At 43.0% G+C, this 25191-nt stretch overlaps 1 protein-coding gene across 2 annotated transcripts in view; it reads left to right on the top strand.

The window, feature by feature from the left end:
- The window catches only part of CPNE4 (copine 4), a 477586-nt gene that overhangs the window by 435610 nt on the left and 16785 nt on the right, over positions 1 to 25191 (top strand). For both annotated transcript variants that reach the window (XM_059162603.1, XM_059162604.1), the window contains exons 9-12: positions 2655 to 2741; positions 6341 to 6400; positions 16124 to 16257; positions 24877 to 24931. In XM_059162603.1, coding sequence (XP_059018586.1) covers positions 2655 to 2741; positions 6341 to 6400; positions 16124 to 16257; positions 24877 to 24931 — 336 coding nt within the window. The remainder of the gene's footprint in view (positions 1 to 2654; positions 2742 to 6340; positions 6401 to 16123; positions 16258 to 24876; positions 24932 to 25191) is intronic.

Below are 25191 nucleotides of genomic sequence, written 5' to 3'. Positions count from 1 at the left end.
GGGGTTTGGAAAACTGGAAGGGAGGCCTGCCTGTAGATGTATTTTGGAGCCATCAACAAAAAAGTAGTTAATTTCAAGAGAATGGAGGATAGAGAGAGAGGATAGAGGCTGGAATAGAGGAACCTCTGTAAGAAGAAACAAAGATGAAAAGAGGAGCCGTCCTCTTTTAAGCACCTTCCTGTGAGAGTCATAGTTCTGTAGGATAAATTCTTGATGAACTTGGGTTAATTCTCAGGAGGCTTTCATGAACAGCCTCTCAGGTGGCCAAAAAGGAAACTTGCAAGAACAAATAGGAGAGCCCCTCCAAGAACTTTCTAGAGCAAGCACTCTGCTAATAGACCAGGCTTTGGAGTGAGACTGTTGTGGTGAATCCCAACTCCACCCGTTGCCACCATAAGACCTGAGCCTTAACTTTCATCTCTAAGAGGGAGTAGTGAGAGAGTTAAATGGGATTGTAGATGTAAAGCAAATAGCTTATAATAACATGAAAACTTCATCCCAAGACAGATAGAAAATACTTAGACCCAGTTCATCAGCACCCCTGCCTGCCCAACGGCCGTAAAAGCCCCCAAGTACCTGCAGGTTCTGATTCCGCTTCCTTGGAGCCCTTGCCTGGCTGCACTGTCCCATCCTCCACTACAGGTCTGCCTTAGCCTAAGATGGAAATGAGTAGACTTTCCATGAATTATCATTATAATTCTTAAGATAACTTGAATTCTAGCTCAAAGTTTCATCAGTTATGTCCTTCTTGACTGAAGAAATTGAGGTTAATAGAAATGATTGAAAATGACAAAGGAATCATCACAGCTAATTTTGGATCTTTTCTTTCCAATTGTAAGGGAAATCCCTACACTACTTGACATTAGAGGAAGTTTTGGGGGAAAGGCAATTTCAATTTTGACGGATTTGAGAGGAACTTGCAGTGTTTTGTCTGAAAATACTAGACCTACTTTGAAACAAGCTGGAACTCTTGTTTATCAAGCACTATGAGAGCTTGGAGAGCAAATGAGAAGAGAACCTAAGAGAGGGAAGAAAGACAACCATGACCATGATGGAAAGATGAGACCTTAAAAAACAAGCAAACAAAAAACAAACAGGGTTTGCGATGTCTTGATTTCAGATTCAATTGGACTCTTCTTTCTTCCTGTCCTCTCCTCCCACATTCCTTCCCTCCTTCCTTTCCTCCCTTTCTCCCTTCCTAACTTCCTTCCTTCCTCTTTTTCATTCCTTCCTCTTATAGAAAGAGTTCTAGGGGACCTTTGGCCAGTACAGGATTCCTTTCTTCCCAAAACTTATGTGGTTGCCCAGCCCCTAGTTCCACTAGTGGAACTTCCCCAGTATTGAGAAACTGCTCTTCTCAGTTATCTGTTGCTGAGGAACAAATTACCCCAAAAGTTCCTGGCCGAAAACAACAATCGTTATTCACTTACAGTTCCTTCGGTTGGCAATTTAGGCTGTGTTCACCTGGGGCAGCTCCTCTCTATTCTCTACATGATGCCAACTGAACTCACTCATGCATTTGTGCCTTGGCAACTGGGACAGCTGGGACATTTCTCCATGTACGCTTTTGTTTTCCAGGAGATCAGCCTAAGCTTTTCTACATGGTGGTAATAACACACCAGCAGCAGGAAGAAGGCAAACCCCAATGCACAGGCATTTTTAGTCCTGTGCACACTTCACTTTTGCTAATGTCCCATTGGCCAAAAGAAGTCACATGACTAACTAATCTCACTGTCATTGAGGGAGGCCCCTACACAAATGCATGAACACTGAGCGAAATGGATCAGTGGAGGTCAAAGCTGTATCAGTCTACACCACTCACATCTGCCTCAGAAATTGCTTTATTTTCAGATAATCCTAATTGTCAGAGAGAGTGAAAATTTGTCTCCTGAGTGGAAATCCGGGGATCCGGCTCCCATGGAATGGTGGGCAGGAGCATTCAGTGACTCTTGGATGTTTGACTTGTAGTTGATTTTGTCACTTGAAGTCTTGATATCTCTTCCCCTAGACACTCCCCTACTTCCCAGCTACCTTCTCAGTTCCCAGCCACTCCTACAGCTCTGATACTATCCCCTTTGGAGATCTACTGTGTCACCATAGTGTTATGTATCACTCCATTATTTTAGTTCTCAGTGAGGTTCTATGCAAACTCATCATTATTCCCACTAACTTCCTGTAGCCAGCATTCAATGTCTCTCAGTGTTCTGACATTACAAGCCAATTCCTAGACACTAAGACTCAATACTCGTGTTAGGAATGTGTCTACATATGTCTCCTTCCCTCTGTTGCTCGATTCAACCCTATTAATAGAAAGCATTCCCAAGTGCCAGGCACTGTTTTAAATATATTACATGGATTAGTTATTAAGAGTTCACAATAATCCTGAGAGATACAATTATCAGCTCCATCTTACAGAGGAGATATCCAAAGCATAAAGGAATCAAGTAATTTGCTAAGGGTTGCCTGGCTGGAAATTGATGGGACCAGGATTCAAACCATGCCATCCAATATCAGTCTCACTCATCCATGCCTCTGAACCATCCCTCATGATGCAAACGTTATCACAGAGAGACCATTTGTTAGCCTTCAGACCCGTCTGCTACAGCCTCTGGGAGCTTGGCCTAATCAAATGACTCCCCTTCTTCCTGTCGCAGGTACAGTGGGAATGCATCAATCCCAAGTACAAAGCCAAGAAGAAGAATTATAAGAACTCAGGCGTTGTGATTTTGAACCAGTGCAAGGTATGTATGTAGTTCCTCTCAAGAAGTGTGAAGCTAGGAGTGCCTGGGTGGCTCAGTTGGTTGGATGACTGCCTTCAGCTCAGGTCATGATCCTGGAGTCCCGGGATCGAGTCCCACATCAGGCTCCCAACTCCATGAGGAGTCTGCTTCTCCCTCTGACCTCCTCGCTCGTGATCTCTCTCACTGTCTCTCTCTCAAATAAATAAATAAAATCTTGAAAAAGAAAAAAGAAGTGTGAAGCTAGGGCTGTCTGGGAGGAAGAGCTTAGGTTGTATGGTCAGTGGGAGAGAATGTCAAGGAGGTGTGTTTTTTAAAATAGAAATCAGAAAGTCAATGTATTAATGGATGTACAATGAGAAATGTAGGCATAGGTGGTCTTGGAGAAGTGGTGACCCACCATGCCTTCCACAAAGACAGTCATACCCCCAAAGATGGGGAGTCCTGGTCACGTGTCAGGCTCTTCTGTATCCAGAACAGCATCAGAGGGAGATCCCCCAAGGGTAAGCCAGCATTTCCAAAGCCCCTACCTTATGCTCGTCACAGTGTTCAGTGTTTCCTAAGTGACACTTCACCCATGATGCAAGGGTCCATGAACACAAAGCTGTGGTGAAGGATCACAGGGGCCTGGAAACTCCTCCCAGAAGGGCTCTAGCTTCACAGAAAATTCTTCATGCTAATAATCAAACCTCTGAAATCACATTTGAGAATAACCCTGGCCCTTGGGGCACCTGGGTAGCTCAGTGGGTTAAGCCTCTGCCTTCAGCTCAGGTCATGATCTCAGGGTTCTGGGATCGAGCCCCACATCGGGCTCTCTGCTAAGCAGGAAGCCCGATACCCCCTCTTCCTCTGCCTGTCTCTCTGCCTCCTTGTGATCTCTCTCTCTCTCTCTCTCTCTCTCTCTGTCAAAGAAATAAATAAAATCTAAAAAAAAAAAAGAGAGAGAGAGAGAGAGAGAATAACCCTGGCCCCAGCTGAGTATTTACTATGTGAGAGTAACAATGATGAATTCTGTCTAACTTGTATCCGAACCCTGAGATATCTGCTGTCAACTGAGACCATGTAACTAGTCACACACATGGTAAATTTAAGAGCTGAGATTTTAACCTATGCCTGTCTGATTCCACCATACAAGACTTAAATGCCATCTAGCTTCTCTCTATGTATATCAGGTTCCTTCTCTCCTGCCAGGCTCTGCACATCCTCTCATAGCAAGAGTGAGAGGAAAGGAAAGACAGATGTGACCACCTCTTGAATCAGTCAGTGGGAGTAGGGAACAGTGTATTGGAATTAGCCATTGGGATCATTGCATTAATTGTTACTTTTATTTTCTACAGTTTTTGATACTTTAACATCTTGGAGCCTTGTGGACAGGTGTAGGGTCTGCACCTCCCAGGGTTAGCTAATTCCTGGAGATAGCAAACAACTTGTGAGCTTGCTTGTGAACCTACCTTTGATATGCAAACCAACCAATCCAGAGCCTGCACCCCCAACCACCTCCTTTATGGAGCGCTCACATATGGAGTTAATATTCCTATGGCCCTATAGCACTCTGGGTCCAGGCTTCAGATAATTAGAGACCGCCTCTATAGCCCAGAGCCACCAAAATTATTCAGACTCTCCAATCCTAAACCAATTTAACTGCTTTCCCTGTCCCACTCATTCCTTACCCGGCCCCCACACACAAACACAATAAAGACTTCAGCCAACACTTGATTTTCGATCTTTCTGCCTTCTGATTGACACTGTTGTTTCCCCATGTGACCCTTGGGTGGCATGACATGCCTCCTATCCTTCAGGGAGCTGTGAGTAATAAACTCTTCTTCCAGGGACACCTAGGTGGCTCAGTCAGTTAAGCGTCTGACTTCGGCTCAAGCTGGGATGGAACCCTGGCATCAGACTTCTTGCTCTGCAGGAAGCCTGCTTCTCCCTCTGCCTGCTGCTCTCCCTGCTTGTGCTTGTTCTCTCTCTGACAAATAAATAGATAAAATCTTAAAGGAAAAAAAATTCCATATTAAAAAAGAAATAAATACACTCTTCTTCCAAAGACAGATGTCTCTGGTCATCTTACCTCATAGATCAAATCCCAGGTACATTCAAAACATCCCTGTGCCCAGGGAAGCAGGAAAAAAGATCTAGATGAACCACTTCAGTAGTTGTCTATCTCCTTTAGGTGGCTGTGTGCAAGTCTGTTTTGATCCTCCATGGATTCATCTTACAGTTGAGTGCTCAGGGGCTATTTTAGCTCATTCCCAAGTTCTTATTTCCTTGATATACAAACAATAGTAAGGTGTTCCAATAATCAAGCAAAGCATTGCCATAAGGAAACCAGGAGCATGTGTCTGGGTGGCTCAGTCAGTTAAGGATCTGCCTTCAGCTCAGGTCATGATCCTGGGGTCCTGGTATTGAGCCCCACATTGGGGTCCCTTATCAGTGGGAAGCCTGCTTCTCCATCTCCCTCTGACGACCCCCCCCCCCCCGCTCGTGCTCTCACTTTCACTTGCATTAAAAAAAAAAAAAAAAAGGCAGGAACGGGCATTTTTCCAGGGTCCAGGTAAACATCAGGCCTGAGAAAAGTCTGCCAAGAGCTATGTGCCACCTGGAGGTGGTACCTAGAGATACCAACGTGGGATTTCATGGGTCAGTCTCAGAAGCTGCCCAGAACATCAGATGGAATCCGAGGATTGAGGGTCAAAAATCACAGGTACTGCCTGCCCAGGTACAAGGGGCAAGTCTGCCAACTCCAGGACTGCAGGGACCATGTTGGTTTTTCATCACCGTACCCTAGCATCTAGTGCATGGTGGGGGCTCAGTAAATCCTTGTTCAATAAGTAAGTGGATGAATATCCCCCAGAGTCAAGCAGCAGAATCATAAGGAAGCAGAAATGAAGCAGAAATCGGTAAGGCACACGAGAACACAGATGACTGTGGCTGGGCAGAAAGCAGGGAGCATACCGACTTCCAGCACAGAGGTCCAAAAGATGGACTATGCCAGTCCAGACAGCCATCATTAGAGTCCCACCTCCACCATCGACTGGGTAGGTGATCTTAGCCTTAGCTCCCTCCTCCACAAAATGGCACAGTCATAATGATAATACCATTTTCATAGGGTGGTTCTAAGAATTAAATGAAATTATGGATGTGAAGTCCCTGGCTTAGAATTAGTGCTCATAAGTTCATTGTTCATGGCATGGCAGGAGTCTAATGAATGGGAAACTCTCGGTAAAGGCCTTTTCAGATCATTGCCAAACCTGCAGCCACCAATCTAGATTACTTTTGGTATTAAGAATGTTACCAAGACTGGGACTTAGACATGGGGACCAACATTGATGCCAAGTGTAGTATCTCACCGGAGGCTCCAATAACCCAAGAAAGGGGAACAGGGGGCATATGTAGCTGCAGCCCTCACAGGGTTATTGGAATTAACCATTGCTTTTTCTCTCCTTTAAAATGCCAAAATCAATGGACCCCTCCTTTCCTCACAGATCCCTTTCTGCTCTTTCTTCCAGGTTAGCAGCCTAACCCCAAAGATTAAGCTTCCACTCGGTAAGGAAATAGATCGTGCTGTTACTAAAACAGTTTCCTTTCATCCTCCCACGCAGATCCACAAGATGCATTCTTTCTTGGACTACATCATGGGTGGCTGTCAAATCCAGTTTACAGTAAGTTGCTTCCATATTTGTTCATATTCAGGGACCAAGGTGTGGGGAATGGAACTGGGATGGGGGCATGAAAAGACACAAGTTTATTAAACCCTGGGTCAGCTTTGTTCAGATCTCATTGCTAGTATGGTATCATGTTTTTGCTTTTGCTGTTGTTGTTGATGTTGTTTTTAAAGATTTTTTATTTACTTATTTGAGAGAGAGAAAGAGAGAGAGAGATAGCAACAGAGGTCAAGAGCGAGTAGGGAGGAGAGGAAGAAGTAGGCTCCCCACTGAGCAGGGAATCCAACACGGGGCTCCATCACAGGACCCTGGGGTCATGACCTGAGCCAAAAGCAGACACTTAACTGACTGAACCATCCAGCCACCCCCGGTATCATGTTTTTAAAGTGACATCATACTTCTGTTTTCTCCAGTGAGTATGGTTGTTAGGAAGTCATATAAGGAAATTCATGCCACCTATCTTCAAGTGGTTTGGGAACTCCTTTTGCTTCCCATTCTTCCAGTAACTATTTGAGGCATGGGCCAGTAGGCATATTGCCAGATCCTATAATCTGATGAGCTGGATGGCAAGGAAGTACACCATGCTAGTAAGTCTCACTGAGCCAAGGCAGATGCAGCCCAAACACAAGCACCAACGCTAGATGGTCAGTGCCAAGAGGAAGCCATCCAAATGGTTTGTCAGACAAGAAAGAGGTACATTCCAAAATATTGGAGAACCTAGTCTTTCAGAGTTGAGAAATGGAGTATCTAGACTCACTGGGTGGATTGGGGATCATTTCCTACATATAACTTGTGAACACCTGGGATGTATATACTCCAAGTGTGTATTTGGGTGGGTAGCCTGGGTTTTTTTAAGATGCCTGATAGACAAAGCTTATGAGTACATCTGCCCTAGAATAACTTACTTAATATTTGAAACCCTCCTAGGTTTGGGCTGATGTGACCTCCAGAAAGAACATCCCCAGATGGCCAGAGATAGATCTGCTAAAACCTATGGGAAACCCACATGTCAAACAAGAGAAACACAATCTGAAAAGCTTTTGTTCCTCATCTTATAGATGTATAATAATGAATTTCAGCCCTGTTTAGCTCCCTCAACTGGCTCAGTCATATGAAGAAAGCAAGGCAGATGGTTTAATTTTTTTGTCCAGGTTTAAGCCCAAGAGGGTAGACAGGACCACTGGTATTTCTGGGAATTGGATGGTGGTATTCAAAGGACTAAAAGGGGAGTCCCAAGAGGATGAGTTAAGGGGTTGTTTGATAGGCTAACCTCTCCTTAACTAGAAGCGTGTCCTCTAATCTAATCTCAGATGGGTCTGCATTTGTCCCCCCTAGACTTTGAGCATTGTTCATCTACCCCTCAATGGTTACAAGTTAGTTATACAATTTGGTCATTTCTTTGAAGTCTAAGGCTCTCTAAAGATGCCCCTACCCAGCCCTTCCATGTGCGCTGCATGTGGGTGCACACAGAGAGTAGCAGACATGTTCATCATAAGCACCACATCTAACACTAGCTGTCCTACCGGCTCCCTGTCATGTTGGATGTACAAAAATGGGAATAGAGAAGCCAGCAATGTCATATAGGAGAGCTACTGGAAATAGTGTCTCACAATCTTAGGCAAAGGGGCCATTCAGGAAACTATTTATAGGTTTTCAAAGAAAAGCTCTATTGATTTGGATCTGCTTTAGAGTTTATAGATTCCATGCTCTTAAACAATGCTTTATTCAACCTCCAGGGACTTAACTCTGCCCTTGGAGTTATGCCACAAGGAACCAGCCCTCATGCACACCAGAAATTTCACCCTAGAGTGTCCCCAGCTCCACATCCACGGGCCTACCTGACAGAGAAGGATGGCCCTTCCCTCCTTCGTCACTCCTGATGATCCTCCCCAGCTGGGAGGCACCATCTTAATGACTTTCACCAGCACCTCCCCAGTTCCAGCCCCTCCTCCCTTACCTTATTGACTTAGTGCTCCTCAGACTTTTTGAATAGTCTTTTTATTAAGCTCTCCTGGATCGTCCCCTGTGAGGGGACCATTTGTTTCCTGTCAAGACTCTGACCAGTACACTTTACAAGCAGGAGCTCAGAGAAAGCTTTTACACTTTCCACAGATACGTGGTGCTTCTGACTCAGCCTTAAGAATGTCAGAAATGGAGCATCTTTCCTTTCAGGTGCCAGGCTGAGGTATATTAGGGACTTTAATTGAATTATAATGGATTGAACACTCAACCTTAAAGGAGAGGTAAAAACAAGGAAAAAACAAGAAATGAGATGAATAAATAGGATACTAGGTTTTTCCTTTAAAAGCATTCCTACAGGGGTGCCTGGGTGGCTCAGTCCATTAAGTGTCCAACACCTGATTCTGACTCAGGTCATGATCTCAGAATTGTGAGACTGATCCCCACATCAGGCTCTGTGCCAGACATGGAGCCTGCTTAAAATTCTTTCTCTCCCTCTCACTCTGACCCTCCCACCTCCACCTCTCTAAAGAAAAGAAAAGGCATCCCTATGAACTGAAATGTTTATGCATTCATATATTCTAATGATAAATATCAAAACCATATTTGGGTCAGTATGCATAAATAGGATATATTCAGAGGAGTGTTGGAGAAGTGGTTTGGATTAAGAATTTGAAGGGCTTTTAATTTTGAAGTAATGTGGTGGGTAAGGGAATGGTCAGAAGAATCTTGAGCAGGACATTAAAGCAATTGGGCACATGCTTTAGGGAACTAAACTGGGAGTGTTTGGTGGTAGGCATCAAAGGTGGTGAGGGAAGCCCAGGAGGGGAAGCAAGAAGAGATTAATAGTCCTGGTGACAAGTAAGAAGAGGCTCAGCTAGCAGGGCAGCAGTAGGAAGGAACACTGTGGCAAGAGAGTCCAATAAGCCTTGGCGCATGATCCAATGAGGAGATGGAAGACCAGGGAGAAAGAGGAGTCCAGAGGACTCAGATCTTTTGTGCCTGATTGACAACGCATGGCAATCCTATTCAAGGCAACATGGAAATCCAAAGGAACTGCCAATGAGATGATGATTTGCTTTTGGACCTGATTGATGTATTTCCAGGCCTCCCAGTAGAAACAGCACTCATAAATACGGTCCTAGGTTTCAGGAGAGAGAGGTAGAAGCTGCACATAAATGGGTCTGGATGGGATGTCCAGAGAGAAGAATACAGAGAGAAAAGATGTCTCCGGATATTGTAGAAGATCTCCATTGGGCAGCAGGGGGAAGAGGTGCAACCAGTAGGAGAAGAAATGCCAAGAAGAAGGTTCAGGACAAGGCAGTGCCTCAAATGACCCGGAAGAAAATGTTATGAGATCAAGGGCAATAATCCCATATGCGAGAAAGAAGTCAGAAGATGAAGAATAAAACACTGTGTCATGTGATAAGGAGGCACATCTCATCTTATGTAAGAGCAATTTCAGCAATGTGAGACAGGGAGAGCCCGGAGTCAGGGTGTAGACAGAAGTAAGGAAGTGAACACAACAGGTGTAACTCTTCATTCAAGAAAAACTGGCAGGGAAGAGGAGACAAGAGGGGGAAAGGAGGAGAGCAACTTGAAGATTAAAAGAGGGGAGGTTTCAGGCTAGAGTCTGACCATAAACAGAGGAGAAGCCCCAGTGGAGGGAAAGAGACTAAGATGCTAAAAAGAGCCCTAGTCAATGATTCTTTTTTGGTCCATGGCCTCACTTGAGAATCTGATACACAATCTATATCCTCTCACTGGAAAATGCACACACCTGATTCTGCATGCAATTTCGGGAGGTCAAGGGCGCCCTGGAGGACACTCCATCTCCTCATTCGAATCCTCAACTCATAAGAACTTGAGGGCAATTGTCACGTGGCCGTCTAGGAAGAGGTGGGAGGAGGTGGGCAGATGAGAAACAGACTAGAGAGGGGGAGATGGAGTTCACTGTGTTTGGCACATGGTACAGCAGCCAAAAATAAAATAGATACTAGAATTTCACACACAAAACACAAAATTATAGACAGCATAAAAGAGACAGACACCATAAGGTATTTGGAAAGAAAATGGTAGAAGAGTTCGCTGTTTCCTTTGAAAGTTACTGCTTTTCCAGATATTTAAAAATGTTCTTTGTAAAGCAGATTTTCAGAGACAAGCTGTAAGCAACCTAAATGTCCAACAATAAGATAATGGCTATGTAAATTACAGTACCTCGTTTAGGTGGATTATGGTAAAGTCATTTTAAATGATAATTACAATGATTGATGATAATGGGACACGTTTATGACATAATGTTAAGGGAAATAAAAAAGAATATAAAGCAAAGCTATCCTATGATTACAACCACGTAAAACGTTTATGTCTTAAGACATGAGAGAGAGGAGGAGAGAGAAAATCTAGCTAGAAAAGAAAAAGAAAACATGACCTGTTAGGCTAGGGAAATCCTTAAGGAATGAGAATTGACCTCAGGAGCAGCCTTGACCTCCCAAAACTGTGTGCAGAATTAAGTGTGTGCATTTTCTGGTAAGAGGATATAAATCTTGTGTCAGATTCTCAAGTAGTCCCATAGACCCCCAACAAGTGGGTTGGTTGGTTTTTTTGTTTTGTTTTTGTTTGTGTTTTTTTCATATTTTCAGATAGCCATTTTTGGTAATAGTATTAGTAATTTTCTACCATTAAGAATGGTATTTCCCTTATCTCTGATTTTATAGTCTAGATTTTGGTACTCTAATATGAATGTGGCTCCTCCCAGATTAACTTTCCAGCCTAAAGAAAAGGACCACCTAAGACAAATTCTCTCAGGAAATCTTCCCGAACCTAACATATTCTGGGCATCCTTTATCTACACTGTGTCTCAGTTCAATTTTTAAATCTTTACAGTATATCCCAGACTACATACTGGTGGACTGTGGTTGAGGTGTAGACCTCCAAGAAATGAGAAGGAGCCCCGGGTTGAAGAGGGGAATGCTTTGCAGTTTGTGGGAAATTAACCAGACAATCTTGGGGGGCTCTCCCATCAAGTCTAGTTCCTATTTCTTTGCCCCCCCCCCCCAGTGGAGTTTTGAGGAAATAGGAAAGCACAAGAGTTTAACCTGTCCTTTAAGAAATGGTCCAGACTGAACAGTATCTCCACCTTCAAGGCTTATTGTATGGGTCCAAGCTGTATTTAAATATAAAACAAACAAACAAACAAACAAACAAAACAGCTGCCCCAGCAGATGATATGAAAAAGGTTGACTGCAGGTTGATTACAGAGAGATTAGGCCACTAAGCAGAGGTTGGTTCCCAGCAGCTTGCCTTAGAAAATACGGGGGAGGTTTCACATGACTTGTGTGTCGCAGACAGACAAGGGGATCTGAGAAGTGGTCTCCTTTCACAGAAGAAGCTTAACATATCCAAAGATAGATGTTTATCCTTGGCTTCCAGCCTCTTTCCGGAAGCGGAAGCGGCTCCGCACCCAGGGCTTGGTGGCAGTGGAGGGAGCATTTCACATTCTGACTCTATAAGGTTTTGCAAAGCTGTTCCACGGCTCTGCTTAATGATGAGCGAGGCCTCCTGGGCAGAAGGGGAGAGCCACGGGCGGCGCCTGTTCCCGGGCTGCCTGCTGAGAAGATTGGAGCACACACCAGAACCACCGGCTTTCGTAAATGCTTCCTATCCGACAATGAAAACGTGGCCGCCCCGGGAGCCCACCAGCATTCAGGAAGCCAGGCGTCGGTGGCCACCTCCACAAGCTGGCACTTTTCAGTCATTTCCTTGCTTTTATTTCTCAACTTAATCCCGTCTTTCACTGCCTCCCTGTTGCTTTTTAAAATAAACCTAACCTTTCGCTCTGTTCTCTTTCCACTAATGCTAACTTAAAGAGCACAGAGAATTCTTGGTAGAAGGCCACCTCCTGAAGATAGATTCTTTATCTCCAGCTTCATCGGGGAGATTTAAGAAACCATGGCTTGCCAGGAAAAAGCTCTCTCAGCTGCCATACCCTTAAGACTGTCCATGGTTGTCTAGTCAATGATAAAACGGAGTAGAAACCTCCTTCCTTAGTCCCCAGGGGCCTGCCTGCAGAAAGAAAGTAAAACTTCCCTCAGGTCTTCCATATGTATACACAACACTACCAAGAGCAGGTGGCCCAACGACAACCTTCTAACGCTGATCTTCAGATGCTGCTACTATCTTCCAGATGCTGTCTCTTCCATTTCCAAAGAAATGTGGCCACTCCTTTCCCCTAACTGCCATCCATCAGCCACCAAATCCTCTTCCTTTTTCTATCCTAAACCTCTCTGGTCACAATCCCCTTCTCACTGTCACCTCCGCCACAAGCTAATTTGTTAAGCATAAGGAAATTATTCCAAGCCTGAGGATAAAGAGTTGTTAGAAAATGAAATGACCAACAGTGCCGGAATGAGGCAAAAGCAAGAGAGGCACCTGGGGTCCAAGGTTTAAAAGGAGGCCTTCACTGTCAAGATCATGCAAGTGTAGGGTCCGCTGGGAATGAAAGCCTTCTTGAATGTATGCCCTCGTCACCTCTCTTGCCTTCCCCTAGTCTCAGCCTCCTGTGATATGTGCTCTGCTTTAAAATCTACTGTTGCCAGAATCTGCGTGTGTTCATCCAGACGTTATACACTCCTCTCCCCGTAACACAACATCTTCATTCAGGTGAGACACCTGGGCTTGGATGCTGCCACTTGGTGCCTGCGTACCTGGAGGCTCTTACCCATGACTAGGAAGGAAAAGAGGAACATTTAGGTCTCTTGGGTTGTCATTTTTCTTTATGGAGGTTTTTCCCTTCTGGCCTTTCTCCTACCTGGTTTCATCCTCCGGTTTTAAATCAAGATGCCAGCATGCTTTTGTTACCATGGAATTCCCTTGATCCTCAGGTAATCAGCACATGGGACAATTTTAAACTGCAGCATGAAGCAGCACAGGCAGAGGATTGTGACGATCCATGATGAAGAGCACCGTAAACAGAGCAGTTGTGAGCCATAGGTGCTGGTTATTAATAACAACATCTCGACACCTGCCAGTGATTTGCATTTTAGATAAGTTGGAACAGAATCAAGGTTATCTCCATAACAACTTTCTCACATTCTCTAGAATTCTCTAGAGTCCTACAATGTTTTCTTTAGTAGGAAAGAGGTGGCTTTCCACCTAGCCTTCCTGGCACAGTTTTTACCTTGTAAAGGTCATGGACATGTGTGGGAGGCACTGGCACCCCTTAAGTGTGTCTCATCAGAACCCAAAGGCTTAGCATGGTGGCTCTGCGTGCTTGAGATCCATAAACCAGGAGGACTCTAGGTGTGTGGTTTCTTCAGACACCATCTCTCCAGCACCTCCCACGTTTCCCTCTTAGAGAAGTTTTCCAGAAATAATCTGCATATATTTGGACCTCTGTGTGCTTGAGGCCCCATGGGTGGGTCCTGGAGTGCTTTACATCTCGTTCTTATTCACAAAATACATGGAGGCCCCCAACACATGAACTTTTCATCATAGTCCTGATTCAAAAGACCTTCACCTATTGTCTTCCTCTTTTTTTTCCAGTGGGTTGACTTTTACCTTCTGGCTGGAATCTATCTCAGAAGATGCTGAATTTTGCTGGTCCTCTTTAATCACCCCCAGCCATCCTCAATAACACATTCTCCTTATTGCACAGACAGACAGACACACACACACACACACACACACACACACACACACACACACACTTTACTGACTCTTTTCCTACCTTTTACAACTGGTCTGATTACAAACAGCTGTTCATTCAAGGCCACTCTTCTCTCCTAAATTACTCTAGTTGCTGCTAAGCTTGTCTCCTTTCTTCCTGGCTAAATCCCCTCCATTCTTTATAGGAATAAACATAGCCAAGTACCATCTTGGCATGCTAGCCACAGCCATATATGTTCCCTTAGGTGTATAATGGCATAACGGAGAAGTCTTCAGAGAAGTCCGAATATAGAAGTCTCTATAGTCTTCAGAGCTATAGAGACTTAGGTTTTAACCCAGCTCTACCCCAGAAAACTTCGTCACCTTTGGGCTGGGAATCAGGAGGATCTTCATCGAGAAAAAGGAATAGCAATCTCTGCTTCCCAGAGTGTTTTCATGAAAATGAAATAACACAAAACCTGGAAAGCAGATAGTACTGTGTCTGACACAGAGTAGGGTTTTAACAAAGGTTGCTCCTCTCTCCATCCCTTTGTTATCTGAGCAAGGGCATCTCAGGGTTGGGGAAGTACTGTGTGATTTTTTCTCCACCCGACCTTTCCTTTTGAAACACTGTTAGTACTAGCATTTTATCAGCTGGTACTCCCTTTGTTGAAAACATCAGGGTGTTCTGAAAATAGATTTTGAATCCTGCTTAAATTTCTTTTCAACACAGTCCTGGGGAGGGGTGAGAAAGAAAGGGGACGCAAAACCGGTAATGAAGAAATAACCTCACATGAAAGAAAAAAGAAAGGTTGTAAGTGAATTGTTAGCCTATCGCTTTTTCTTTTCTAGTCACTTGGATTCTATTGTAGCATTACAATACAAGGCATGGGGGCTATTTTCACCTATCATCCTTGCTCTTATGGGGTCATCTTTCAGGAGCAGAAATGAAACACATAGCGCCTTTTCTCTGTCCTTCCAGAAGTGACATCCCCTCCTAAGCAAATCCAATGGGACATTCCAATTATGTGTCATAATGGAATTTTGTCAAATAATATACAAGTAACATTTCCCACTCACAGGATCATAAGAGAAAATAAAGCCTTTCTGCCATTAGTAAGCTTGTGAGTGGATCCTGACAGGCCCTGAAGAAAAAGAGATGTAACACGAACATTTCTTGCTTTTCAGACAACTCCTTCTGTTTTAATTGTTTTAATCGCCCCCATCTTTTCCCTACCACTCCCCATACTCCCCACTCCCAAGCTGAAGCTTTTTTTTTTTTTCTTTTTTGAGAGGTGTTTGCTGGGTTAACTTTTATTTAATTGGTAATGATGTTGGAAATCAGAAGAAATGTTCGTTCCCATTTTAGCCCTCTCCAGGCTTGAGCCTTTAGTGGTTGTTTGCTGTTGTTAAGAGTGTTAAGTGAGTCAACTCTGTATTAGATAATGATGGTGAGGGTCAGAAAAAATTTAAGAAGTTCAAGGATAGTATCTACTTGGTGGCAAGACAGAGGTTTTTCTTCTTTACCTCCCAGTCACGGTGCCAGAGCATCCAGGCTTCTTCTCTGTTACAGGCAGGACTTCTCTCACATGAGGGAAAACCAAAAAAGTTAATGCCTTACTCGAAGCTGCTTGTTGCAGAAAATTTATTATAACCATGTCAACACGTCTCTGCAACTCGCCACACATGAAAATATGAGTATGGCTTTTGAGATAGACCACACCAGTAACACAGAATTTAGTTTTAAGGTAATTTACCTCTGCCTCTGAGATGAAATTGTCCTGCCTGGACAGCAGAGAAGTCTTTTCTTAGTGAACCGGGAACTGGGGACCAGATATTCTACCTGTACTCATGCTGCCTGGTAATGGGGATCAGCAATGGCTGGGCTTTCTGACAGACATGTCCATCTCAAGTTCTGTTTTGGCACTGGGGGAGGGGACCATCGAAGACTACAGAAATGGTCTCAACCAAATTAATCACTCCTCTCACTTTCCTTTTTGGCAGCATATGTGATGTGCTGCTTTTTCCATCTTGAGCCATGTCCTTTGTGTCTGATCACAATGCCTGTGAGATGCGTTCACTTTAATCTACCCATTCTCCTCTTTTCTCTTCCAGGTAGCTATAGATTTCACAGCCTCAAATGGGGACCCCAGGAACAGCTGTTCCCTGCATTACATCCACCCTTACCAACCCAATGAGTACCTGAAGGCCTTGGTAGCAGTGGGGGAGATCTGCCAAGACTATGACAGGTACAAGACTCCCAGTTGGCTCACACCTTATCTTTCTGTGGGTTCTGATGGTCCCTCACTGATACTGGGCACAAAAGTGGAAATCAGGTTCAATAGCTACCCGTACTGAGGTTCATGAAGAAACGGGATAAAAGCTTGCCCAAACCTTTTATCCTCTCCACACTTAGAGAAACTGAGCTCATGCCATGCTCAACTTGGTCACACACAGACGCGCGCACACACACACACACACACACACACACATACACACACCACAATCCTTTCTCAGCTTTCTTATTTGGCTTGCAAAACCACTTTCCTTTTTGTGAAGTTTCAGAAGGTGTCTTGCTACTCAAAGCTTGGTCTGCGGACTACCAGCATAGCACCACCCAGAAACTTAGAATATTCTCTCAAGCCCCACTCCAGACCTATTGAATTTGAATCGGCACGTTAACAAGATTCCCAGATGATGTGCGTGCACGGTGGACTTTGAGAAGCACCAGTTTATTGGGCTTTATTGCATCTAACCCTCACATTCCGTCTTGTGTAAGAGGCACTATTTAGCAGGAGAGAACTGTGTGGGGAGGTTAAGCAATTTGTGCACTCACTCAGCCCAAGGCAGGATTTGAACACAGATCTAATTCATTCCACCACTGAAGCTCATAACCACGGTGTTTCACTGATTTCAGAGCTACTGGTAACATCAGCAGAGGGTGTGCATCCGCCCATGTGCATGTGTGTGTGCCCATGGGAGTGTTTGTGTGTGTCGATATGTGTGTATCTAGAAAACTTGATTTTTGGGATCAGATCGGTATTATGTTTATTTTCCCTCGCTGGTAAATATTGACCTTTCTCACCAAAAGAATTGTAATTCACATAAATTACATGAAACTGAATGCATTTTGCCTTTTCAGTATTTCCAGGTTGAGGTGAAGTTGTTCACATGTTCAAAAGGTTCTTTAAGGAAGAACCGATATAAATATAAATACAGGTAAATCTCAGTTGTGTCCTTAGTATGATTATAAAACAAGGCCAGTTAGTAATAAGAAGCAACAAACTAACCCTTTAAATCAGGACAATAAGTGACTCTGTCCTCCAGTTTCAGATAGTATGACTTCTGTTCTTTCTAGTCTCATAATTAGTGGTAGTAATATTATAAACCCGTTGCCCCAGGCACATAGGGAATGAGACAATCTAGTGATCACAATGTGCAGAGAAACAAACAGGACAGGGAAGAGGAAGGTCTCGTCATTATTCTTCCTGCCGGTGATTTTCTGGATTTGACTTGGTCATTGCCAGTAACTCAACTGGGTTTGAGGGCAGTTGGGGACGGAACAAACAGGTCCGGTAAAATCAAACAGCTTGAAACACTCAAGCGCTTGCTGATATTTGCCCTCTTGTACGTTTAGAACGGAAGGCAATAGCATTTTAAATTACCTTGTTGAAGTAATACTTCTCATACTTAACCTTGAGATATTAACTATGAAGACAACTTGAATTTCAGCTCTGATTTGGTTTGGCCCAAATACAGGGAGTATTCCTAGAGAGGGTATATATCATACGGAGAGTTCCACCAAGGAAAGAAAAAACTGACAAAGTGCATCTCCATTGCCAGAAACTTCTCCAGCCATCCCCAAGACACCAAAGCAGTTATCTCTTGCACAGAAATACTTTAGTGTTCTAGTGTATACATAAGGGGCCAGAAAGAAGGAGGGAGTGGATAGCTACAGGATTCTTAGTAACTTTTAAATCTTGAAAAGCTCATAAAAGAAATGGAGTAGGTAAAGTGCTCCATACAATACAATAAATAGATGCTTGACAATAATGTTGACTCTCTTCGGGAAAGAAGGCAGTGTACTCATGCATTCCAAAGGGAAGTTTGGTGGGTTGACCAGGAACTAAGCTGCCAATGCCCAGAGCCTTGGCTGTGTTTCTGCAGCAGATTTATGGAATGATCTGGAACAAGGTGCTGAACTTCCTATTTCCTGGTCACCTCACATGCAAGATGCAGATACTATGATCCCAGGGACCCGTATATCTTTTAGAGCTATTATCCCCTTAAAATATGAAAGCCAGGCAAAGGCAAAGCCCAGAGAGCATTTTGTATTCATGTGAAAGTACAGATTCAGTATAAAACTAAGATGGGATACCTTAGGGGCTACGTGAAGAATTATTGTAAATTATTCTTTTTAACATTTTAATAGTATAATACGGAAATTACTGGCCCAACTGTCCAGGAAAATCAGGCTTCTGCAGCTCAGTGGAGCTTGATGTATACGTATATGTATAAAGAAGGCAGCTCAGCATTAAAAAGGGCAAATACCAAAGGAGGAAAAGCACTGAAAAGCCCAGGCGTTCTTTTGAAAGACTCCCTGGAAAAATGTGTAATGCAAGCTGCTGCCTTAAGAACTGACAAGGTTCCGCAGTTTCTCTTTTGTGTGGGTGGGTAGACAATAGACAGGCAGAGTCAGGAAATTTCAAGTTGGGGCTTTGGAATTAATTTATTCTCACATCAAAGTCACTGAGGTTGATGTTCAAAAGAAACACTTGAATAAAAACTGACAGAAGGCGTCGTTCCCCCTCCTGCAGCAACAGAGAGGTTTTTAATCCCCATGAGCCTTAGAAATTGCTCCCAGCCTCTGACAACCAGGGGTTTTTCTTCCTGCCTTGTACAGTCATTGCTGAGGGGTCAGTACGAGGTGATCCATGAAGTAGAACAGCTTGCGAGATGCATAAAGCCCTTCTCAGGGTGGCCTGGAAGGGGAAACTTTTCCACAAATATCTGGTCCTAAGCCCAGAAGACAGTCCCGCCTGCTTGTTCTGTTTCTCTGGGTCTGTGCCGGAAAGAGAGAACACTGCCCATACTTTCCCCTTGGACTCCCCAACCATGCACACATATCTGCTCTCTCTCTCTCTCACACACACACACACACACACACACACACAGTGCGCGCGCGCACACATATATTCCATTTGCATTGTAGCATTTGCCCAGCTCCTGTGAACATACCGGTCAGGCTGCTCAAGATCAAGGTGACATCCCTGCCTTGGGCCCAGCAGAGATATAGGTCTCTGACCCCCTGCCGTGTTCTCCAACAAAAGGCTGGTCTATCTGCTATCAAGAGAGTATAAATAGTGAATACATTGCTTGCAAGAATAGACTGCCATGTCATGGATGTGGCCACCCCAGAAGGAGACAGAGGTTTCAGCAGCTGAGGCAGGAGTCTTCCTGCATGGTGCATTAGGAGGCGAAGTTAGGGCCGATGCCCCATCTGACGGGTATTGGGTTTAGAATCAGAAGATAGGTTTGTAACACAGTGCCCCCGCTTCCACTCCACCAACACCAGTCAGGGGTTCTCAGCCTTGGCAGCACACTGGAATCATTCAGCGTGTCTTAAAATATGGCGATGCCTGGGCCCCACCCCAGAGCCTGCTTTAATTAGTCCGTTGTACACCCTGAGGAGTCAGGATTTTTCATGGGCATTTTTCTAATGGGCATCCCAAGTTGAGCTCCAGAGTTAAATCGATTGGATGGGTCAGATGCGATGGCTAAGGAGCTATGCAGCACCTGTTGGCTGCCGGGCACCTCACGTGGTACCATAAAGACAGAGATAAATTAATAGAGCATGATTTCCCCCAGCCACTTCATAGTTTCAGAGAGAAAAAGGCATGTAAATAAATCACAGCCCGGCACAGTCAGGGCGGCTTTGCCCTGTGTAAGGATGGGGACTGCATCAAGAGAGAAGGAGTAAGTTTCCCAGGTTAGTTTCCAAGGCAGTCAAGGAGGACCTTCTGTGAAGAGCAAATTCTGGGATGTTCAGAATGGCAATTCTGATCCTTTGGAATGCTGATTCCATCCTTTGTTCTTATTAGAACATGGATGGACTTTTCTTTATTATTCTGAATCTTTAGACCAGACCAGCCTCCTGCAAAGGGCAGAGTCAACAGGGGTGATGGAAAGAGCACAGGGTCCTATGGACAGGTAGACCTGGGTTCAGACCACCGCTCTGCTGCCTCTGTTCTGAGGTTTCCTTCCATTCCATGAGCCTTGGCGTCCTTGATTTCAAATGGAAGATTTATCAAACTTTCCTTGCAGAGCAGTTGTAAGGATAAGCTAGAAAGTGGCTAGCTAGCACATGTTCTGCCTGTGATACTCAGTAAATGATAGAGGCTATTATCTTCGATACTCTTAAAAATAAACTGAACACAATAGGAAAAAGGGATTACAGTGTCAGATCTAAAGGACATTTTGGACCAATGACCTTTAATTTTTGGTTTTGAGCATATATCCCTAAAAAGAATTTTTTTTAAAATATTTTATTTATTTGACAGGCAGAGATCACAAGTAGGCAGAGAGGCAGACAGAGACAGAGAGATGGGGAAGGAGGCTCCCTGCTGAGCAGAGAGCCCAATGCAGGGACCCAGGATCCTGAGATCATGACCTGAGCCGAAGGCAGAGGCTTAACCCACTGAGTCACCCAGGCGCCCCCCAAAAAGAATTTTATACAAATGTGTAATGTCACATATTTTTACATTGAAATCTAATGTTTTCCATCATGAGTTTAAACAATGACAAAGACCGAAAATCCTGGTGTATTGTAAATAGGAACATTTAAAAATAAAACTCTTACATAACTCTTGTGAATGCATTTAGTAGGATCTAAATGCCATAGCTCTGTGATACTCACCATCATCCATTTAAAAAATGTATGAACAAGCTCTTTAACTGGAGTTGAGAATTTTGATTATTTCTTTTTTTCCATGAAACTTTTATTTCCATTTCCAGTCCCCTCCCCCAAAGAATTTCATCCTAATGTATCTTTAAGATTTGGATTCAAAATCCTTTTATTGAATTTCTACAATAAAAATATGAATATAAGTTTTTAAATTTCTAATGCCTAAAATTTTCTCTGTTGTAAAGAGTCAAAATATTTTCTAAAATCTTCTGTTGGAGCCTTTATTACAATTATTATTAGTGCATAATTGATCAAAAGAACATAAATATATTAGAAATGTCAATGTCTAATTATTGCCTATAAAAAAAATAAAAACTTTTAATGAAACAAATGGGGTTCTTTCCCAAGTAGTTTACCTACCTATAGATGAATGCTACCTAGTACTAGAACAGTCTAAGATCAATTCTAATCCAATTTAGAATTGGGGTTCTTTCCCAAGTAGTTTACATACTTATAGATGAATGCTACCTAGTACTAGAACATTCTAAGATCAATTCTAATCCAATTTTTTGTTTTTATCAATATAAATACTAAGAAAACTTGTTCTTATAAATAAGCACATGGTAATGAAAAGAGTTTGATGAGCAGTATTACTTATTTATTTCCATTCTAAGTTATATATCAAAAAAATCACATAATGGTTTATCACCAAAATGTATTTTTAATGATCTACCAGCTGATATCAGCACTTCCTACAATTTTTCAAAGCAAAAATTGGCAACTACCTGACTTGCAGAAGGATTTGTTTCCTAGTTCCCTTATTTTCTACTGCAGAGTTTATACACTCTGGAACAATGCACCATTGTGGTTAAGATTCAGAATGGGTAAGGAGAAGGGTAATTGTGAAAGGGAAGGTGTGAATGGAGAGCTGGTCTTTCTATTATAGGTGTTCCCAGAAGATCAATTTCAACAGAGAATAGCTATGAAAGTAGAGAAACTGAATACTGATTTCCTTAAAAAAAAAAAAAAAAAAAAAAAAGGCCATGCTCTCCTGTCCCCAGAGGGGCTTTGCATTTATTTCCATGTACCCCAGTGCTAAAACCATTGTCTTAAAGAACAGTCTTAATTAAATGTCTAGGTGTTCTGAAATGCCATTTTGCTCTGAGTCAGCCTCTGTTTCCTTATGGATGAAGTTAAGTTGTCTTTATTTTTATTGCCCTCTTTCTTCATCTCAAAGTCTTCCTGAACAGAAGGATAAAAATGGTGTTTGAAAATAAATCTTCCATCTGGAGATCATCAGAACAAGGTCATTCCCTAACAAGTTCAGAACGGCATGTTCATTTACCATTGAAGACGATGGGCTCTTTTCTTGTATTTTTTACTGTGTTATTCCGATAGTGAGAATAAAAGATTGCCTTTAGCAGTGTGGTAACATTGAATTTTCCAAGTGGGCAAGTTCCACCCATCCTTTTCCCAGTAGCTGCCGAGTGGCCCCTTTCTCGGGGCTGAGTGGATTCAATCTCAAGTTCTTTGATGTGCTGGTGTTCCCAGTGCTTCCTTGTATGCTCAACCTGCCTTCTCTTGCCTCTTGCGTAAGACTTCTCTCTGCCTAGTTTTATTTTTAATCAGGAAGCGTGAATGTTTAAATCTATTGTGCTTAGGCTCGAAACTTTTTCTTCAGTGTGTTTGTTAGTTAGAGACCTTGTGGTGGCTAACTTCAGAGAATTGATGCCCTCCTGGGTCATTAATTATTCCTCTTGTAGGGTGAGGCATTTTCTCTACCTCCCTGCTCTTGAAATTCAATTACATAACAGTGCATCATGCTCAGCAAACTTCAAATCCCCAAGGGTGGCTTAGAAGGTATAAAAAGAATATCATTAAGGCTGGAACATTGGTTTAGTGATTAGCAATGGATGGAATATTAGATCTCACCCTTCCTAGACTCATCAAATTAAAAAATAAAAGGTATGGAGCCCCCTAGGTTCCTGTTTGGACTTCTTAGCCATCTCCAGGTTGGAAGAGCCAGGACCCAGTCTCCACCCTGGAAAATGTTTTTTCCAGACTTGCCCCCAAAGTACCTCTGAACTCTCCCTCACAGATTCCTCTTCATACCTGCTCGCCCTTGTTTTGGTTAAGGAGGAATTACTGAGGCGATGTATTTCAATATTTCCAAGGACCTGAAGTATCTTTTTTTCTCAGAGCTGTGACTAAACCTTTATAAGATGTTGTGTTTTTCTATTTACCACTATTAATACCTTTTCTACTAAATGCCAGATGCAAGGCAGCACAAAGCCTGTTCCTGCTCAATAGTGAGGAAAATGGAGAGCTGGTGGTTTTCTGGAGAATTTGACTAATTCCAAAGAATGCTGGCTTCCTTGTATCTCCCAACCCCTACACCAAATTTGCTTGACTTTGCCGTATTTTAGTGAAGTGTTATCAAAGTCATCTTTGGCTACTAATGACCTCTACATCTGTCAGATAGTGATGGGTAAAAATCTGGCTTTGGTACTTTGACTACTCTGTCAGCCTTGGGGTGTGGGGTCCCATTTGGTTGACAGAGCCATTCAGAGACAGTGAGCCCTAATCTGAATTTCCTTTCCTCCTTTACTAACTCTGCAAAAGGCTGAGAAATGTAGGAATTGTTCCAAGAACAAATCTCAGGTGTATTTTTCATGGGAGAGAATGTAAAAGGTAGATGACATGAAAAGGATATGCCTCTGCCAAGAACAATATTCCAGAGCCCCACTGCAACAAAGGTTTGCCTAAAGAGAATCTTACTTGTCTGGTCAGGGGGCCCTGTTCCTGCACGTTCCGGAAGGAAATCACATGTAATGCTATATACAATCATTAAATTATAATGGGACAACAGGAAAGGCATAGGCTTTAGAATCACACGTTCCTCCCTGGTAAACACCTTTGGCCATCTTCTTAGCCTTTCTCAGACTCACTTTTTCTGTAAACAGGACTAGTAAAGAGGTGGAACTTCAAGGGTGGCATGAGAATTAAATAAAAATGTACCTTGCATAGCATCATGCCTGGCACATTGTATGTGCCAATTAATTTTAATTCTTTGCCCCATCATCTCACCTATAAGTACAGTAAAGTTGGAGTTAATATAACATATGTGAATGAATAAATTAAGGGACATTTCAGTATGCACAAGAGAAACCAAGCCATGATTCAGTTCATGGGTTATCTAGTTGTTAAATATTTATTGTGCACATACACTACAGCGAGTATGCTGAAGAGAGGGGCAAGGGGCAGTTTGGGACAGAGAGGCAGTGTAGATGTAAAGTTATTAATGCAAAAAAACAAAAAGCAGCATCCCTTTGCATTCAGGAGATAAGAAAAGATATGTAAACAGTTTATATTGTTTGTATGAGTTAAAGTAATGGATACAATGAGTCCTGTAGATGGTACCAAGCCCTGACAGTTAGCCAGCCTTCCAAACTTCCCATTGACTTTTGATATCTCTTTGGATTTAGACTTATCTAGATTTGAATCCTGGCTTTAACTAGCAGCCTGATCTTGGATAAGTCACTTTACCTCCCAAGGCATTTTGCCACCTGGGAAATGGGAATAATGGTCTCTCTCTCTACAAAGATTTTAAAAGATAACATATATGAAAAACCCTAATAATCAACTACTGAAGTTACCTAATTCATGATCACTTTTCAAAGACAGAAAATGGGGAGGGGAGGGGAGGCAATCCTGGGCCATTTTGTTACTTAGTATCAAATCTAGCAAAAAGTTATGGGAAGAAATTGCAGACTAATGACTATAAAGAACTTTAGGGTTTCCTTCTTGATTTTAATTACCCATGCTACTGCTATCCCATTACCACAGATAATCAAGAAGCATGAGTCAGCATTTGGCATAGGAACATGTCCTTGTGAGGTAATGCAGGTTCATGTTTTTCTTCCTGATTAGATGAACAAATGAAGCAACTTCTTTTTTTTTCCAGTGACAAAATGTTCCCAGCCTTTGGGTTTGGTGCCAGGATACCCCCAGAGTACACGGTAAGTGAGTAGAGATCCTTTGCTGTTGCTTAAGGATGACTTGGGATTCCTTCATAGGCGTTCACTCTTTTGGCCCTTGATAAAATTATGTAAGTAGAGCCCAAAAACTCAGAATGGTCTTCTGAACCTGTGGGATTAGCTCACTGGTACCTATCCTTTGATGAAACCCAATCTCCTGTATTCCAGATGGGTCTTCTCAGAGGTCTGAATGAAAGGTTCCACTGTTGAGCTTCTTTAATAGATATGGTCAGAGACTGAGA

The sequence above is a fragment of the Mustela lutreola genome, chromosome 2, assembly GCF_030435805.1.
Source record: "Mustela lutreola isolate mMusLut2 chromosome 2, mMusLut2.pri, whole genome shotgun sequence".
Classification (NCBI taxonomy): domain Eukaryota; kingdom Metazoa; phylum Chordata; class Mammalia; order Carnivora; family Mustelidae; genus Mustela; species Mustela lutreola.
This window is presented reverse-complemented; position numbering and strand designations above follow the sequence as displayed.